General features: G+C 37.1%; 1 protein-coding gene across 1 annotated transcript in view; it reads left to right on the top strand.

Annotated features, from left to right (window-relative positions):
* Positions 1-20,659, top strand: part of TEX9 (testis expressed 9) — a 147,197-nt gene that overhangs the window by 101,675 nt on the left and 24,863 nt on the right. Inside the window, exon 10 of the mRNA XM_037833873.1 lies at positions 7,552-7,686. Within this exon, the coding sequence (XP_037689801.1) occupies positions 7,552-7,686 (135 nt within the window). The remainder of the gene's footprint in view (positions 1-7,551; positions 7,687-20,659) is intronic.

The raw sequence follows: 20,659 nt of genomic DNA, 5'->3' as shown, positions 1-20,659 counted from the left end.
ATTCCTTAAATTAATCTTATCTCAGCAATATTTGATATAGCTGATTAATCCCTCCTTGAAACATCATACATTTGACTTCTGGATAAGAAAAAAATAATTTTCTTCCTCATCTTGTGGACCTTTACATGTTGAAGTGCCCCAAGGCTCAGGCTTTAGTTCTCTCCTCTGTCTATATCCGCTTCTTAGATATATCACATTCATTTCTGTGGCTTTATATACTGTCTATATGTTGATGACACCACATTTGTTTCTTGCTCTGAACTATCCTTTGAGCTCCATACTTTTACATCCAGCTACCCCCTTATTATTTTCTGCTTGGAATGTTAAACTTAACATGTCTTAAAGAGAGCTCTTGATTTCTTGCCTTCTTCAAACCTGCTCTCCTCCTTTCCTCCCTCTATAGTAAAAGGCATCATTCAGCCCATCAACAAGTCCTGTCAGTTCTGTCTGCAAATACACCGAATTAATCACTTCTCAAAATACCCATCACTTCCCAAGCTGCTCTCTTTCACTTACGTTATTCCAATAACCTCCTTTGTTGGTATTTCTACACTCAATAAGAGTACTACAGTAGCCAGAGTCATCCTCATAAAACTTAAATCAGATAATGTCACCCTCCTGCTTAAAACTCCAAAGGCTTCCCACGTCATTTAGAATAAAACCCAAAGGCCTTGCTTGCCAAGACTTAGAAGGTTCACCGAAGCTTTCCCTGTCTGTTTCTCCTATCTCAAGACCTACCACTGTGCCTCTGTTACTCATCTGAAGCCATATTGATATCCTTGGTGATTTCTGTACATGCTGAGTAGCTTCCTGCCTCAGGGTCTTTGCTTCATTGTTCATCCTGTCTGGAATTCTTTCCCCCAAATCTTCAGATGAATTGTTACCTCACTTCATTTAGAAGCTTTCCCCTAACAAGTGTAAATAGTTACCTATTGCTCTGCCCCCTTACCCTCGATTTTCTTCATAGCCCTTATCACTACCAGATATTACATATGTCTGTATGTATGTGTATATGTATTTATTTATCATGTCCCTTCCTCTATAATGCAAACTTAATGAGAGCCGGAACTTTAATTTCTGAGTGCCTACACAGAATAGTTCCTGACACATAGTAAGTGCTCAATAAATCAGTTGAAAAAAAAGCGAGTGAATTCTACTAGGTACAGAATATTACTCCCCTTTTCAGATGTGGAAACGGAGTCTACCACAGTTGGCAGGTTTTCTGACTTCAAGTCTCTGCTTTTTCTGCCTTAGCTATTGTTTCTGGAACCTTATTTGATCATTTATCCTCATTTGACTTATTCGTCATCTGAATTACAATGGCACTTTGTGTTACTCTCCGGGCATTTCCTAACTTTTTTTCGTGTGTTGTGACTATTGATACATGTGCCTCTTTTGTTTTGCCAGACTGTAGATGCCTTAAAGTCAGGGACCATACTGTGTTCAACTTCATATTCTCTCTCCTATTCTTGCAACTTCCCCACACCAGTGCCTTTTTTTTTTTTTTATTTTGAAATAAATTCAAACTTACAGGAACAGTTGCAAAAACAATACAAACCCCATTCACAGAACTCCAGCATACTCCGACCCCCCTCCCCCGATACCCTGATCCGCCAACTTTAACATCCTGTCACACCACCATTTCTTTTTTTCCCTCCCTCCTTCCCTCGCTATCTATCATCCATCATCTGTTGCTCTGTCTTCTGAACATATGAGAGCAGTATGCGCATACATCCTTGAACAAACAATATAATTCACATATACATTTCCCATGAACAAGAACATTCTTTTATGCAGTCCCGTTAAGCGCAGCTAAGAAGTTCAAGAAATTCAACATTGGTACAAAGCTTACATTCTATATTTCCTTTTTTTCCTTTCTTATGTCCCAACTGTGTCCCTTTGAGCCTCCTCTCCTCCATCCTCAGATCCCATCCAGGATCATCCTTGGCATTTAATTGTCATTATCTATTTAGACTTTTTTTTTTTTTTCCAATTGTGGAAACATAGATACAGCCTAAATCTTCCCATTCCAACCCCTCCCTAGCATTCCATTAGTGGAATTAATCACATTTAGGATGTTGCAATGCCATCACTTTCCCACCATCCATTACTAGAAATTTCCCTTCACCCTAAACAGAAACCCTACACTGATTTCTTAACTCCCCATTGCCCCTTCCCCCACTTCTCATACCCATACTCTACTTTTCATCTCTGTGGTCATATTCTCTGATACTTTCTTTGTGTTTACCGTAGGGCTTAAATTTAACATCTTAAGTCTATGATAATCTTGTTTTTCTTTGATACCAACTTAACTTCAATAGGAAACATAAACTATGGTCCTATACTCCTCCATTCCCCCACCTTTATGTAGTTCTTGTCAAAAATTACATATTTTACATTGAGTCCAAAACCACTGATTTATCACTATAGTTTATGTATTTTAGATCCTGTAGGAAGTAAATAGTGGAGTTACAAATCAAAAATACAGTAGCATTGATATTTATAGTTACCATATGATCTTTACTGGAAATCTTTATTTCTTCATGTGGTTTCAGTCAATTTTTAGTGTCCCTTCCTTTCAGCCTGCACAATTCCCTTTAGCATTTCTTATAGGACTGATCTACTGGTGATGAAGTCCCTCAGCTTTTCATTATCCGGGAATGTTTTCATCTCCCCTCATTTTTACCCTCCAGGTGTTTGTGAATTTTCTAAGTCTCTGATGGTTATTGACTTCTATTTGTATTCCATTGTGATCAGAGAAAGTGCTTTGAATAAATTCAATTTTTTAAAAATTTATTGAGGCTTGTTTTATGTCTCAGCATATGGTCTATTCTGGAGAAAGATTCGTGATCACTAGAGAAGAATGTGTGTCCTGGTGATCTGGGATGTAATGTTCTATATATGTTTGTTAAATTTCTCTCTCTCTCTCTCTCTCTCTCTCTCTCTCTCTCCTTTCTTTGTTTCTCTGTCGGTAGGGCTCCCTTTAGTATCTGAAGTAGGGCAGGTCTTTTATTAGCAAAATCTCTCAGCATTTGTTTGTCTGTGAAAAATTTAAGCTCTCCCTCAAATTTGAAGGAGAGTTTTGCTGGGTAAAGTATTCTTGGTTGGAAATTTTTCTCTCTCAGAATTTTACATATGTCACGCCACTGCCTTCTCGCCTCCCTGGTGGCCACTGAGTAGTCACTACTTAGTCTTATATTGTTTCCTTTGTATGTGGTGAATTGCTTTTCTCTTGCTGCTTTCAGCACTTGCTCCTTCTCTTCAGTATTTGACAGTCTGATGAGAATATGTCTTGGAGTGGGTTTAGTTGGATTTATTCTATTTGGAGTTTGCTGGGCATTTATGCTTTGTGTATTTATATTGTGTAGAATTCCCCAGCAATTTCTTTGAATACTCTTTCTAGACCTTTACCCTTCTCTTCCCCTTCTGGACACCAATGAGTCTTAAATTTGGATGTTTTATTTTATTTATCATATCCCTGAGATCCATTTCAATTTTTTCGATTTTTTTCCCCATTCTTTCTTTTGTTCTTTCATTTTCCATACTGTGGTCCTCAAGGATGCTGAGTCGTCGTTCAGCTTCCTCTAGTCTTGTACTATGAGTATCCAGAATCTTTTTTAATTGGCCAGCAGTTTCTTTTATTTCCATAAGATCTTCTATTTTTTTATTTACTCTTGCAAGTTCTTCTTTATGATCTTCTAGGGTCTTCTTCATGTCCTTTATATCCTGTGCCGTGCTCTTCTTCATGTCCTTTATATCTTGTGCCATGCACTCATTGTTTGTCTTTAGTTCTTTGATTAATTGCTCCAAGTACTGTGTCTCTTCTGGGTGTTTGGGTTTGAGTTCTCCATATCGTCTGGTTTTATCATATGCTTTAGAAAATTCTGTTGTTTTTGGGCTCTTGACATTTGCTTTACTTGATAGGGTTCTTTCAGAATATGAAAAACACCGATCTCTAATTTGTCAGATCTACAGCTTGGTGGCGTATACTTTCTCTAACTAACCAGCAGATGGTGTCCGCGAGTCACCTGTTCCCCTCAAGTCAGTTCTCCTCAACTTTGTCTTTGTAGTGTGTGGGGGTCTGATTCTTGTGAGGTTCAATTGGTGCACGAAGTTTGGATGTGTTGTTGGTGCTGTCTGCCCTGCATGTGTGGTGTGTGTCTGAGTGGTTAGAGAGCCAGGGCAGCTTTAATAATCAAACCTCCCAGGTGTTCCTGGAGATTTAAGGCTGTTTCAAGAGTCTAAGCCTTCATGTCAGTCTTTCCACAGATTATCTCTGCCACTGACCCACGAGTCCTTGGTATTGGCATAGGGTCCCTGGGATTTCTGAGTGGGTCCCCCTTCTCAGCCGTGCTCTTCCAAGACCTCTGCTGAGGGAAGGTTGTGCCATGGCACAGGTGCACACCAGCCCTCCCAGGAAGCCCTGGGCCGCTGGCCCTTGCAGGGGCGTTCCCAGCCTGCTGTAAATGTGGCTGAATGTGGCATGTTAATTTCCCCCTTTTTGCACAGCTCTGCCTTCCCAGTCCCAGGACAATTAGCTGTGGGTGCACTAAAGGCCACTGTCCACAGCCGATATTATGGTGTGTGTGTGGTGCTGCTGGAAACACTCCCTGTCACACTGGGTTTCTTGGCGTGGCTCTGGGCTGTGGGTCGGGCCCCAGGCAGGAGTGTCCCCAGCCCGCTGGGAAGCTGGCTGCAAGGGGCGCGGTTTTTTTCTCCTTTTGGCTCCCTTCTGCCCTCCTGGCTCCGAGACAATTAGTAGTGGGTGTGGGAAGGGCTATCTTCCACGCCAGATATTGAGGCGTTGGCACAGCTTGTTCCCTGCCTCACTTTACTGCGCAGTTCTCGCCACTGTATCTGCAGCTGCTCCTGGTTTTTTTTTTTTTTTTTAAAAGAACTAGTCCGTCTCCAAATGCCAACCCACAGTTTCCCCACACTGCAGCATGGCCACCGGACTTTCAGCCAGCTCACTTGTTTCAGAACACAGACTCCCGGTTTCACCAAATGCACGGTCCCTGTGGATTTAGCAGACCTTGTCCAGCTGGTGCATCACTGGAATTGGTGTTCTGGGTCACTTTCTGGCTTTTACCTAGTATTTTTCATGGAGATGTTTTTTTGCCCTATCTCACGTAGCCGCCATGTTAGATTCTCCAGTGCCTTTTATGAATGACTTTAAATATGAGAGAATGACAGATTATTTCCTCTTGAATCTCACAGTTTTGAATTTTTAAAATTAGATTTGATTTTCTCTAATGTATTGGCTTTTTCTTTGAAAACTAATGTAAAATTCAGGGCTTGAGATTTTTCATATAATGTTTGACTAGCAACATGTAAACTGCTTAATTTTTTCGGTACCAATAGATTTACTATATTGACTTTATTTTCAATATGCTGGTTCTCCCTTAACACTATTGGTGTCTTGTCTTCAGACTTCAATGTACTTCAGGGAGTACATTTGAAAACAGAAATGTTGTAAAGTTTTCTGATAAGGTTTTCCCTTTCTTTAGTGGATTTTGTCATATAGAAAATTTTTATTTCCCTATTTACTATTCTTCTGGGTCTCTTTTTTTTTTTTTTTTTCCTTTTCTCCCAGGAGGAAGGATATTGATTCAGGGGACATCATGTGGTGAAGGATGGTTTTCATTTTTCAATGAAGTAGGTAGGTTACAAATTCATCAGAGGGGAAGAGAAAGGCAAGGGAGATTAATTTTCATATTTCTATCAGAGGAGGCTTAAAATGAGGCAACAAGAATTGTGGACTTTGTAGCTAATGAAAATCTTTGCCTTTTAGATGTGAGAAGTGAGATAATTCAGGCTTGCTCTTAGTGTAGCTCCCACCCACAAAGCTGTGAAGAAGGCTGGTGATGGCAGATGGTATACATACACACTTTGATTTGTTTAGAAACCTACATAAAGAGCAGCATGTGTTTTGTTTTGTTTTTCCCTTTAATTACTCCAAGCCAGGGAGATCAGTTTTCAAATAAAACACAGAGATACAACCAGGAGAAAAACTTATAAAAGACGACTACCAAAAGACCTGTATTCTTAACTGTGTCATTTCAATTCCACAATGTTTACTGAGTATCTGCTTTGTATAAGGCCCTGTACTAGGCATTGTAGGAAATACAAAGAGGAGTGGTTGAGTATTACAGAATAAGTTCAGTTTAATAAACAATGTTGTTGGTGCCTTTTACGTGCCCCTAAAGCACTGGGAATACAGAAATTAAAATTGTTTCTATCCTTAAGGAGTTTACATTATAGTGGAGAAAATGAAGTAAATGGATAGTTTCATTACCACACCACAGGTGCTATGATATATGTGTGTTAAGGTTCTATAGAAGCTCTGAGGAAAGGGTACCTAATCCAGTGTGGGGGAACAGTAAGGATTAGATAAGGGAGGCTTTCTGGAGGAGGTAAAGCCCTAGGGTAAAACCTTAGCTGACTCTTAAAGGATGAGTGGGTACATGAAAAAAATATATGTTGGGAATATGGGGGTAAATACTGCTACATACAATATGGACAGTAATTATTATTACTACTTAAATAATCTTTCAATTGTAACAAATGTAACTACTGTTAAAAAATAGAATTACAAAAAAGTGCTATATCAGTTGTAACATTTTCTTCTACACCAATGCAAGTGTTGGTGGTGGTGTGGTGTATCCTTGTATTTTATGCATGTATGTTCTGTAAACCCACAACTTCTCTAATAATTCTTTTTTTAAAGGATGAGTAGGTGCTAGCCAGGTGAAAATGAGAAGTGGGGAGGGAACAGGGCAGAAGGAAGGGCATGAACAAAGGCTCAGTTGAGAAACACCATGGCTGTTTGGGAGAGATCCAAATACTGCTGATACAGGAGAAGGTCGACATCTGTGTCAAGAGCTGAGGCTGGTTGACAGATGCTAGATTGTGGTGGACTTGAAGTTTATCCTGTAGGTCCATGTTCTTGAAAACATGGCCGGTGGACTCTGCAATAGAATCTCCTAGAGTGTTTGCAAAAATGATCTAAACCCATCCCAGGACATGGAAATCATCCATAATATCTGTTGCTTCTGCTCAGAATTGAGATTTCTCTCTAAGGCTAATGAAGAATGCTCTGCGGTTAATTAATATTTTCTTAAATAATATACTTTTTCAGGTTACTCAAAAACAGCATTCATGAGAGTTTGTTTCTTACCTTGGTGTTTTGAGAAGTTCCCAAAGGAAGAACTATAATTAAAAAGAGTTGCTTATAAAATAAACATAGAAGTCATATATGCTGCATCTTGGGTCAATAAAAGGAGGCAGAAAATTTCAAACAAAAAGTAATTTGAAAGTCTAGTTCATGACTACATTTTTTTAATATATATCCTCCTAATACAAATTTGGATTAAGAACTCAGTGAGACCTCTGCACTTTGTGCTGCCACTGGCCTTTAGAATACAGAGACTACCTACTTAGTTCCTGACATAAGAGATTTAGGAGAAAGCATATGGAAATGAAAAATATTGCAAAATAATAAAAAGATGTATGATGTGTTTATAAATATCCCATATCTTTTTTACCATATAGGAGTTAGAAAACAAAAGAAGACTACAAAAACAGGCTGCCGCTAGTCAAAGTGCCATAGAAGTTCGCTTGAATAGAGCTCTAGAAGAAGCAGAAAAGTACAAATTGGAATTAAGTAAATTAAGACAAAATAACAAGGTATGGAAAAATTTATTTTAAAATTAATCACCAATAATGCAGACCTCTTGTCAGAACACTTAATAAGTTGACATAGAACTAAAAACAACTAATATCAGTAATCATAGTGTACAGAAGGGTTCTCACACACACCAATATTGGAGCCTTCACTTATTCAACAGATATTTATAGAACTGAGTGTCAGTTCTATGGAAAGAATTTACTAGATGCTGGGGATACAGTGGTGGTCCTTACAATAACTCTATAACTGGTTATCAAAGTGTGGCTGCAGAACCAGCAGCATCAGCATCAGCTGGGAATTTGTTGAAATTCTGAATAACGTATAGGAGTTGTGCTAGTGGAGGAATTATGGGCAGAGGGAATAGTATGTAAAAATGGCACTGCGGCAGGAGAGATGACAAAAGGAAAGATAAGGGTGGCTGTGTGAAGGGAGTGGTGCAAAGTAAGCCTTCAGACATAGATAGGGTTGTTGTCTAGGTCCTTTAGGCCATGTTGGGATTTTGAATTTTATCCAAAGAGCAGTGAAAAGCACTGTAGGATTTTTTGGAGAAAGGTTGCAGGGGAGAGGATGCCATGATCAGACAGACATTCTTGGAAAGTATTTCTGTTTGTAATGTGGAGAATCAATCAGAAGGGGGGCAGAATGTAGGCAAATAGACTAGTTCCAATATGGGAACTAATGATGTAGCTTGGACTAAAATAATGGTGGTAGAAATGGAGGGAAACCAAGTATCAAAAAATACATCTTGGAGGTAAAAACACTAAGACTTGATGATAGATTGATATGGAATTGTGGGAAAGAGACACTTGAGGGAGGACTTGTTCATTTATAGTTTTCAGAACTAGATTATTGAACCATTCACTGAATTAAGAAACACTGGAATAGGTTTGGGAAAGAAGAATATGAGCTGTTTGAGAACATGGTAAGTTTGGAGTTATTCAGAAAGTCTAAGAGGAAGACTTAAAAGAAGTCTACCTTGATGTTGGCTAGGGAGATTATAGAGTGAAAGAAGAGAAGCAACAGCCTAGAGCTGAGCCTTGAAGAATTCCAGTATTTCAGAAGGAGCAGTTAGCAGTGTTGAATAACTGGTGAGAGGTCAAATTCTATGAGAGCTGAAAAATATTTGCTGGATTTAACACACAGAATGACCTTAATCAGAAATGTTTTGGTAGAGTGCTAGGGAAGAAGCTAAATTTGAAGAGCATGAAAAATGAATGCAGGGAGGAAATGGAGACATTAAACATAAACGTAAGCAATTCTTCCAAGAAGCTTAGCTAAAGGGTAGAGCTGAAATTAAGAGTTGTCATTTTTTTATTGAGTTAATTTATATACTATAAAATGCACAATACATGTAATAGTTCAATTAGTTTTGGCTCTTGTATGTTCCTTTGTAACCACCACATCAATCAATACATAGAAAATATTTTCATTACCCTAGAATGTTCTTTTGAATCCGTTTCCAGTCTCAGAGATACCACTCAGAAATACCACTGCTTTTCCCTGTTCTTGAATTTCATATGAGTGGAATCATAGAGTATGTACCCTTTTGTGACTGACTTTCTTCCACTTGGCAAAATAAGATTCATCCATGTTTTGAATTTTATTTTCTTTTTCTTTTCCCCCTTCATCAATCTTATTAATGAGTTATCAGTCTTTTCAAAGAATCAACTTTTGGTTTTTATTTTCTCTAATCTCTGTTTCCTTTTTCACTGAAGTCACAATTCCTTTTGTCTAATTACTCTGGGTTTAATTTGCTTCTCTTTTTTTTAGCTTCTTAAGGTGAAAGCTTAGATCATTGATTTTAACACTGCTTTTCTAACATGCATTTAAATTTCCCTCAAACTGCTGCTTCAGTTGCATCCCACAATTTTTTTTTCATTTGCCTATCTTTAAGTATTTAAATTTTTTTCTCACATTTATTAGGGTATAATAGACATACAATAAACCGCACATATTTAAAGTATAAAATTTGATGAGTTTTGACTATATATACCATGGAACAATAACCATAAAGACAGTGAATATAACCATCACCCTTTGCGTGTGCCCCTTTATAATCCATACCTTCTTCCTACCCTCATCCTTAAAAATCTAGTTTGCATTTTCTTGAATTTTATATAAATGGGATCATTTTGTATCTGACCTCTTTCACTCAGCAAGATTATTGAGATTCATCTATTTTGTTGTCTGTTAACATTCATTTCTTTCAATTTTACTGACAGTATGAACATACCAAAATTTGTTCACTCATTCACCTGTTGATGGACATTTGGGTTGTTTCCAGTTTTTGGCTATCACAAATGGCTCTGCCATTAACATTTGTGTATAAGTCTTATGTGGTCATATGCTTTCATTTCTTTTGGGTAAATACCTAAGTGTCAAATGTCTGGTTGTATGATGAATGTATGGTCAGCTGCCAAACTGTTTTCTAAAATGGTTGTACTAGTTTATGTTCCCACCAGCAGTATATGAGAATTTCATCCATTCCATCTCCTCATCAACACCTGATATAGCCAGTCTTTTAAATTTTAGCAGTTTAGTGGTGTGTGATAGTGTATCATTGTGGTTTTAGTTGTAATTTCCCTAACTAATGATGTTGGGCATCTTTCAAATGCTTATTTGCCCTTTTCCTGTCTTCTTTGGTGAAATGTCTCTATAAACCTTTGCTAATTTTTTAGTAGACTTTATTTTTAGAACAGTTTTAGATTTACAGAAAAACTGTGAAGGTAACACAGAGAGTTCCCATAAACTCCACACATAGACTTCCCTATTATTAACATCTACATTGGTATGGTACATTTTTTTACAATTAATGAATCAATATTGATACTTTTTTATTGATACTTTTTAATAATTGGAAATAGAATTTTAATGCAATTTTATTGAGATATAATCAAATAACATACAGTCATTCAAAGTGTACAATCAGTTGTTCACAGTATCGTCATATAGTTGTGCTTTCATCACCACAGACTTTGAACATTTTCATATTACTCCAAAAAGTAAAATAAAAATTAAACGAGAACATCCCCAACATCCCATTCCCCTCCTCCCCACATTGTTCATTTACTTTTTTTAATACAGTTTAATTGAGATATAGTCATAAACCCTACAGTCATCCACAGTGTCCAGTTATTCACAGCATCATGATACAGTTGTGCATTCATCACCAGAATCAATTTTTGAACCCTTTCCTTACTCCAAAATAAAAATAAAAACAAAAAAGAATACCTAACTCTTTCCATCCCCTCTATCCCACCCTATTCTCCATCTAATTTTTGTCCCCATTTTTTCACTCATCTGTCCATATGATAAAGGGAGCATGAGCCACAGGTTTTCACAGTCACACAGTCACGCTATGCAATCTTCATAGTTTATACAATCTTCATAGTTTATACAATCAAATTCAAAAATCAAGGTCACTGGATTGCAGTTTGACAGCTTCAGGTATTTCCCTCTAGCCGTTCTAACTCACTGAAAACTAAAACTTGATACCTATGTAGCACATTAGAATACTCTCCAGAGTGACCTCTCGACTTCATTTGAAATCTCTCAGCCACTGGAACCTTATTTTGTTTCATCTCTCTTCTCCGTTTTGGTCAAGAAGATCCTCTCAATCCCACAGTGCTGGGTCCAGGCTCATCTCCAGGAGTAATTTCCCACATTGCCAGGGGAATTCACACCACCTTGGGAGTCATGTCCCATGTATGGGAGGAAGGCAGTGAGTTCACCTGCTGGGTGGGCTTAGTGATAGAGGGGGCCACATCTGAGCAACAAAGAGGCTCTCTGGGCGGACACCTAGGCACAACTATAAGTGGGCTTAGCCTCTTCCTTGCAGCAACTAGCCTCACAAGGGACAGCCCCCTGATTGAGGGCTCGGTCCACCAAATTGGCAGTCCTCAATGTTTGCGGGAAAATCAGCAACAGACCAGCTGGGGAATTCCAACACTTCTGTATTTCTCCCTTGTTCCTCGGGGGTCCCCGCAAATACACTTATACTCTGCCCATATCACTCTGGGATGTGCTGGGATTTCACTCTAGCCTGTACAAAATCACCAAATCCCACTTCCCATTCAAAGCTTCATGCACCTATGTTGTTCAAACAAACTCACCATACAAGGTAAATGATCTAGTGTGCTACAGAAAATATAGATCCTGTACCAGAGAAACATCTCCCTTGGTCTCATACATAAGTTGTAGTTTTAAAACCCAGTCAGTATCGTCCTTTACCCTTGGGCCTGATTTGCCTTAGTCTTAACCAGATCCTCTTCGTTCATATCTCTAATTAGAGTCTGAATTCTTTTTAAGCTCTTTCAACAGTTGCCGTAAGGGGTAATACTGACATTCATAGCTGCCAAGTTCTAGCTCCAAGTCTCATGTGTCAACAGATACTCAGAGTTCCAGAGACTGACCAGGTTATACACAAGGAGATCAGCATCTCAGGATTTGGAGATAACCATTACAACTCAGGAATAGATGTGACTGCTGTAAGAGCTTACAATAAGCATTTCCCTAATACGCTGTGCTCTAAGATTCAGTTCTCAGAGTTTACACATTATAGTTAGTCCATATTAGTGAGGCATTGTAATGTTTGTCCTCTCGTTTCTGGTGTGCTTCACTCAAAATGTACTCAAGATCCATTCACTTAGTTGCGTGTCTCACAGCTTCATTTCTTCTTGTAGCCACTCAATATTCTATTGTGTGCATACACCACAGTTCACCATTCTGTTCATCAGTCAGTATACTCTTAGGCCACCTCCGTCCACTGCAAATAGTGAACACTGTTGGCATATATACTGGTGCGTAAATGTCCATTCGTGTCCCTGCTCTCCAAGCTTCCAAGCAAATACCCCATACTGACTTCGCAGGACCTTGAAACCCCCACATACCTAGCTTCTTGTGGGACCACTGTGCTGTCCTCCAGATAGGATACACCATTCTGCTTCCCCACCAACAGTGAATACATACATCTCTCTATCCAAGTTCTCTCCAGCACTTGTGTCCCTGTTTTTTTTTTCCCTGCAATTATATAGGAATATATCCAAATCCTACACAATCACCCACAGTGTACAATCAGTTACTTACACTGTCATCATATGGTTGTGCATTCGTCACCATAATTAGCACTTACACCTGTTTATTACTCAAAAAAAGAATTGAAACAAAAGAATAATAAAAAGGATAAAAGGAAAAGTAAAAATAAGATAAAATACAGCCACAAAGAAAGAGGAAGGGGTGAGAAAAGCAAAAAGACAAAAGAAAAAGAAAGAAAAAAATGGCAACTAAAAAGCCACAAAAGAAAAGGTTAAAATAAAATACCGTAAAAAAGTCAGACAACATTAATGCCAAGAATCCCATACCCCTCCCTTCTGTCCCCCTCTTATAGGTATTTAGCTTTGGTGTATTGCCTTTGTTACAATTAAAGAAAGCATATTGCAATGTTAATGTTAACTATAGACTCTAGTTTGCATTGATTGTGTTTTTTCCTGCAATACTACCCCCTTTTTAACACCTTGCAAAGATGACATTCATTTGTTCTCCCTCATGTAAAAACATTATTTGTACATTTTACCACAATCATTCACAGCTCTAGGTTTCACTAAGCCACAAAGTCCCAGTCTTTATCTCCTGTCTTTCCTTCTGGTGTCCTGCATGCCCCTAACCTTCCTTTTTCAACCATACTCATAGTCATATTTGTTTAGTGTACTTACATTATTGTGCTACCATCTCTGAACATTGTGCTCCAAACCTTTCTCTCCTGTCTTTTCCTATCTGTCTGTAGTGCTCCCTTTAGTATTTTCTGTAGAGCAGATATCTTGTTCACAAACTCCCTCATTGTCTGAGGATATTTTACTCTCCCTCATATTTAAAGGACAGTTTTGCCAGATACAAAGTTCTTGGTTGGTGGTTTTTTTGTCCTTCGGTATCTTAAATATTCTTGCCTCCATGGTTTCTACTTAGAAATCGGCATGTAGTTTTATTGATCTTCCCTTATATTTTATGGATCACTTTTCTCTTGCTGCTTCCAGAGTTCTCTTTGTCTTTGACATTTGATAATCTGATTATTAAGTGTCTTGGCGTAAGTCTATTTGGATCTTTTCTGTTTGGAGTTCACTGTACTTCTTGGATCTGTAATTTTATGTCTTTCATAAGGGATGGGAAATTTTCAGTGATTATTTCCTCCATTATTGCCTCTGCCCCTTTTCCCTTCCCTTCCCCTTCTGGGACACCCATGACATGTACATTCATGCGCTTCATGTTGTCACTCATTTACCTGAGACATCGCTCATATCTCTCCATTCTTTTCCCCATCTGTTCTTCTGTGTTCCAGGGTTTCAGATGTCCTGTTCTCCAATTCATGTATCTTTTTTTTCTGCCTCTTGAAATCTGCTGCTGTATATCACCATTGTGTCCTTCATCTCTTGTGTTGTACCTTTCATTCCTGTAAGTTTTGCCAATTGTTTTTTCAAACTTTAGATTTCTTTCTTGTGTTCGTCCAGTGTCTTCTTTATATCCTTCATCTCTTATGCCATATCTTTCCTCAATTCATTGATTTGATTTTTTTATTGTTTTTTTTTTATTTTTGGATTGATTTTTTGATTTAGGGGATTTGTTTAATAATTAGTTGTTTCAGTTCCCTGTATCTCAATTGAAGTGTAAGTTTGTTCCTTTGGACCATATCTTTGTTTTTCCTAATGTGATTTTTTTGTTTTCTGTTGTCTAGGCATCTGGTTATCTTTAGTGCCCCCATCAGATTTTCCCAGACCAGAGGGGCTAAGGTCTCAGGAAGACGTTGTATGTTCAGTATTAGGTTTCCCTGAGGGTGGGTCTTAGAAGATTGACAGACTTTCCCATGAGGTCTCTAGACTCTGTGCTTTCCCTATCCAGCCCAGCAGGTGGCGCTTGTCAGCCCACAGCTCCCCACCAGTGTAAAGAGCATCCTGACCTGGTAAGGAACCGAGAGTGTCAGAAGCCAAGGGGTTGTTTCTGGTTTGTTTGTTTTCCCCCAGGCCCTGACATCTGAGTTTCTCTGAGAGAGGGCACCACTTGGGCTGGTCCCACCCCCCCTTTTCTTAGGGAAGATATACCTCCAAGGGAGTTATCTTCTCCATTTGAATTCCTCCTTTGTCTTTCTGGCTCTGTTAACTCCACACTTGCCTGGGTCAGCATGAATTGAAGATTCCTGAGGCTTTCTCTAATGGACTGCTTAAAATTTGAGGGAAAAAAAATGGAATAAGATCAAAAGCCCCTTTTCAGAGCCAGTCCCCAGCCCCTCAGTTTTCTTGGAACACAGCCACCTTCCAGTATTCTGAGGTCAACCAAAAGTTTCTGTTTTTATTTATTTATGTATGTTTTCCCCGTCAGCTCTGCTTCCCCACTGCTGGAAGGAATCTGCTTCCCTTCCTGCTCTGGGCTTATAGCTTGTATTCAATAGTCCAAGTGTGTTAATTAAAACTGTAGTTGGAGCTTGGTTGAGTTACTTCCCCTGTAACCTGTTTCTTTTTTCCAAATGGCAGTGTTTCAGCTCTGCCTGCCCTGTCTGAGGGCGGAGGGGCATCAGCTCTGGGTTTGTGGAGCTTTACTTATGATTCTGTTGTATAATCTCAGCCGCTCCACCCATTCCAGGCTTGTGTATGATGTTTGTCCATTCACAGATGTCTCCCAACAGTTGTTCCAGATTATTTACTAGTTTTTCCTGGTTATTTACTAGTTGCTCTAGAGGACTAACTAAATTCCACATGTCTCTGTGCTGCCATCTTGCTCCATCCCCCACAATACTGATACATTTTTATTAACTAAAGACCAAGCCTTATTTAGGTTCTTTTAGTGTTCACCTCATCAGTTCATTTTTAATGATTGTGTTGTCTGTTTAATTATTGTAAATGAGTTATAAGACTGATTTATATATACTAGTTACAAGTCTTTTGTCAGATATATATTTTGCAAAGATTGTATCCTAGTCTGTGGCTTGCCTTTTATTTTTAAAACATGGTCATCCCAAGAACAAAATTTTTTAATTTTGATAAAGTCAAGTTTATTGATTTTTTCTCTTTCCTTTTGTAATTTATGCTTTTTGAGTCTTATTTAAAAATTCTTTTCCAAACCTAAGGTCACTGTTATGTTTTCTTCTAGAAGTTGCAGAGCTTTAGCTTTTATGTTTGGGTGAGTTTTTGTGTATGATATGAGACAAGGTTTGATTTGCATGGGTTTTTTTTTTCATATATTCCAGTACAATTTATCAAAAAAGATTATTCCTTCACAGTTGAATTGCCTTGACACCTTTGTTGAAAATCAGTTGTCCAAATATGTGTGGATCTATTTCTAGAATCTCTAGCCTATTCCATTGATATGGCTACCTTTATGCTAATAACACACTAACTTGGTTATTATAGATTTATAATATAGTGTGAGTCCAACTTTGTTCATTCTCTAAATTGCTTTGGCTATTCTGGGCCCCTTTCATTTCCTTATAAAGTTTAGAATAACAATGTCAATTTCTACAGAAAAAATCCTTTTAAAATTTTGACTGGCAATGCATTGAATCTATGGATCAATTAAGGGAAAATTGACAATGTTGTGCCTTCTAAATCAAGACCAAAGAATATCTTTGCATTTATTTAGGCCTTCTTTAATTTCTCTAAGTAGTGTTTTGTAGTTTTCAGTGTATAGGTCTTACACATTTTTCAACTTACCCCTTGGTATTTTCCCTTTTTGGAGTTTTTTTTTAAGCTCTCATTTTTTTTTTTGTAATTAGAAAAGTTGTAGGTTTACAGAAAAATCATGCATAAAATGCCGAGTTCCCATATATCACCCTATAATTAACACCTTGCATTAGTATGGTACATTTGTTACAGTTCATGAAAGAACACTTTTATAATTGTATTATTAAGTATAGTCTATCATTTCCATTAGGGTTCACTATGTTGTGTACCGTTCTATGTTTGTTTTTAAAATTATTATTCTGGTAACATACATACAACCTAAAATTTCCCCTTTTAACCACTTCACATATTTAATACTGCTGTTAATCATGTTCCCAATGTAATGCCACCATCACCACCATCCATCATCCCAAATAGACACTATCTACATTTTGAGCTTTAACTCTCTATTCCCTACCCCATCCTCTCTCCTGGTAGTCTCTATTCTAGAATCTGACTGTGAGTTTCCTCATTCTAATTATTCTAATTATTTCATATCAGTGAAGTCATGCAATTTTTGAACTTTAGTTTCTGGCTTATTTCATTCAACATGATGTCTTCAAGGATCAAGATTCATCCATGTCACATGTTATCAGGACTTCATTCTTCTACAGCTGAATAAAATTCCATTGTGTGTATATAGCACATTTTGTCTATACATTTATTGATTGATCACCACTGTCTATTTCCAGACTGTTTTCATCATTCTGAACCAAAACTCATACTAATTTAGCAATAATTCCCCTGGTAACCACACATTCTGTTTTCTTTCTCTATGAGTTTGCTTATTCTAGTTGTTTCAGACCACGGAAATCATAGAATATTTGTCCTTTTGTGTCTGGCTTGTTTAACTCAACAGGATGTCTTCAAGGTTCATCCATGTGGTACATGTACCAGCACTTCACTTCTTTTTATGGCAGAATAATATTGCATTGTAGGGATATATCACATTTTGTTTATCCATTCATTCTGTTGATGGATGCTTGGGTTGCTTCTACCTTTTGGCGATTGTGAATAATGCTGCAATGAACACTGGTGTGCAACTATCTGTCTGAGTCTTTGCTTTCAGTTCTCTTGGTATATACTTGGGAGTAGAATTGCAGGGTCATATGGTAATTGTATGTTTAATTTTCTGGGGAACTGCCAAACTGTTTTCTCCAGCAGCTACACCATTTTTCATTCCCACCAACAATGTACGAGGGCTCCTATTTCTCCGCATCCTCACCAACACTTACTATTTTTATTTTATTTTTTTAATAATAACCATTCTAGTGGGTATGAATGGTGTCATAGTTTTTCTTTAATGGCTAATGATGTTGAACATCCTTTCATGTATGTATTGACCAATTGAATATCATCTTTGAAGAAATGTCTATTCAAATCCTTGGCCAACTTTTAAATTGGGTTGTCGTTTTGTTTGTGAGTTGTAGGAGTTCTTTATATAATTTGGATATCAAACCCTTACCAGATACATAGTTTCCAAATAGTTTCTCACATTCTATAGGTTGTATTTTCACTTTCTTGCTAATGTCCTTAGATGCACGAAAGTTTTTAATTTTGATGAAGTCCCATTTTTTTTTTTTTTCTTTTGTTGCTCAGGCTTTGGGTACAAAATCTAAAAATCCATTGTCTACTACAAGGTCCTGAAGATATTTTCCTATGTTTTTTTGTAGGAGTTTTATAGTATTATAAAACGTCTCTATTTAGGTCTTAGACCCATTTGAATTAATGTTTGTATATGGTAAGAAGTAGGGGTCCACATTCATTCTTTTGCATGTGGATTTCCAGTTGTCCCAGTACCATTTGTTGAAGGGCCTGTTATTTCCCCCATTGAATGGACTTAGCACCCTGGTCAAAAATCAACTGGAGATAGATGTGTGGATTTAACTTTGGACTCTAAATTCTATTCCTTTGGCCTATTTGACTTTCCTTATGCCAGTACCACACTGTTTTAACTACTTAGCTCTGTAGTAAGTTTTGACATCAGTAAGGGAGAAGCCTCCAACTTTATTCTTTTGCAAGATTGTTCTGGCTATGAAGGGCTTTTTGCAATTCCATATAAATCTGAGGATCAGCTTTTCCATTTCTGCATTGATTTTATTTTAAGTGTAGTTTTAAAAATTACAATGTCTGATTGTTGTTAGAATATAGAAATATAGTTGACTTTTGTATATTGACTCTATATCCTGCAACTTTACTAAACTTACTTATTAGTTCTAGGATCCTTAGGATCTTCTACATATTCCAAGGGTCAAAAACCTTTTTGTAAAGGACTAGATAGTATATATATTAGGCTTTGTGGGCTATGTATGGTTCCAGTTACAAATTCTTCCCTGGTTTTCTTTTTATTTAAACTTTAAAAATATAAAAATCATTTTTAGCCCACTGGCCTTGCAAAAACTGGATGTAGCCTGGATTCAGCTCACAGATAGTAGTGATGATCAAGTTGTCTGTAAATAAAGACAATTTTAGTTCTCTCTTTTCAATCTCAGTGCTTTTTATTTCCTTTTGTTATCTTATTGCACTGGCTAGAACCTTCAGTACATTATGAATAGACATGGTGAGAGCAGACATCCTTGCCTTGTTCCCAGTCATAGGGGGAACGAATTCAGAGTTTTATCATTAAATATGGTGTTAACTGTAGTTTTTTGTAGATGTCCTTTATGCCGTGAAGAAGTTCCCTTCTGTTGCTACTTTGCTGAGAAATTTTATCAGGAATAGAGGTTGGATTTTGTTTAAGTGATTTTTCTGTATCTATTGAAATAACATGTTTGTTTTCTTTTTAATTACAATCCAATTACATTGACTTGCGAATGTTAAACCAGCCTTACATTCCTGGGATTAATCCCACTTGATGACAGTGTATTAAAAATTCAGCAAATCTAATCCAATAAAATGTTACAGATTTTTTACATCTTTGTTTACATGGGAGTTTTAGTCTGTAGTTTTCTTTGGGGTCTTGATTGTTTTTGGCATCAAGGTAATTCTGCCTTCATTAACCAAGCTAGGAACTGCTCCCTCCTCCACAACTTCCTGGAAAACTTTTTGTAGAATTGGTATTATTTCCTCCTTAAATGTTGGGTAGAATCTACAAGTGAGGCAATCTGGGTCTGAAGTTTTCTCCTGGAAAGATTTTTAAACTTCAAATTTTTTTGTGTAGTTTGGTTGCTTGTACCTTTGAAGGAATCTATTTCATTTATGTTGTCAAATTTATAGGCATAATATTTTTTATACTATTCCCTTAGTGTCTTTTGAATACTGTCCTTACTGTAGGATCTTTAGTGATGTTCCTTTCTCATGTGTTATATTGGTAATTTGTGTTTTCTTTTTTTTCCTGATCAGTCTTACTAGAGGCTTACCAATTAATTGATCCTTCTAAAGAACCAGCTTTGGGTTTCATTGATTTTCTTTATTGTTTTTGTTTCCTGTTTCATTGATTTCAGCTCTACTCTTTATTATTTCATTTTTTCTCTTTCCTTTAGCTTTGATTTGTTCTTTTTCTAGTTTCTTAAACCGAGAGCTTAGATTATTGAGACCTTTCTTCTTTTCCAATATAGGCATCAACACTCTAAATTTTCCTCTGTGCTTTGCTTTAGCTACATACAAAAAATTATGTTGTATTTTCATTCCATTCAAAATACTTTCTAATTTTCCTTCTGATGTCTTCTTTGAACCATGGGTTACTCAGTAGTTTGCCATTTTGTTTCCAAGTGTTAGGGGATTTTTCCAGGTGGCTTTCTTATTAATTTTTAAATACCATTGTAGATAGAGAATGCATTTGATATTATTTCAATTATTGTAAATTTATGGAGATTTGTTTTATGGCACAGAATATGGTTCAAATGGATAAATATTCCATGTGGCCCTGACAAGAATGTGTTTTCTTTGCTTGATATTGTAGTTTCCTGAATCTATACATATTTTATGTCTCCTTTTTCTATCAAATAATTAAGAGCAGGATAATGTTCTCCAACTACAATTGTGGATCTGTCTATTTCTCCTTTCATTTCTGTCAAATTTTTATCATGTATATTGTAGCTCTGTTAGTAGGTATATTAATGTTCAGGATAGTTATGTCTTCTTGTTGAATTGTTTATTATTATGACATAAGTCTATTCCTGGTAATATTCTTTGATATGATATTAAGCAACCATAACTTTCTGTTAAATAATGTTAGCAATGGCTTATATTTTTCCACCTTTTTACTTTTAGCCCCTTTGTCTTTATATTTAAAATGACTGTCTTCTAGGCAACATATAGGTTTGCTTTT

The sequence above is a fragment of the Choloepus didactylus genome, chromosome 4 (assembly GCF_015220235.1).
Source record: "Choloepus didactylus isolate mChoDid1 chromosome 4, mChoDid1.pri, whole genome shotgun sequence".
NCBI classification, from domain to species: domain Eukaryota; kingdom Metazoa; phylum Chordata; class Mammalia; order Pilosa; family Megalonychidae; genus Choloepus; species Choloepus didactylus.
This window is presented reverse-complemented; position numbering and strand designations above follow the sequence as displayed.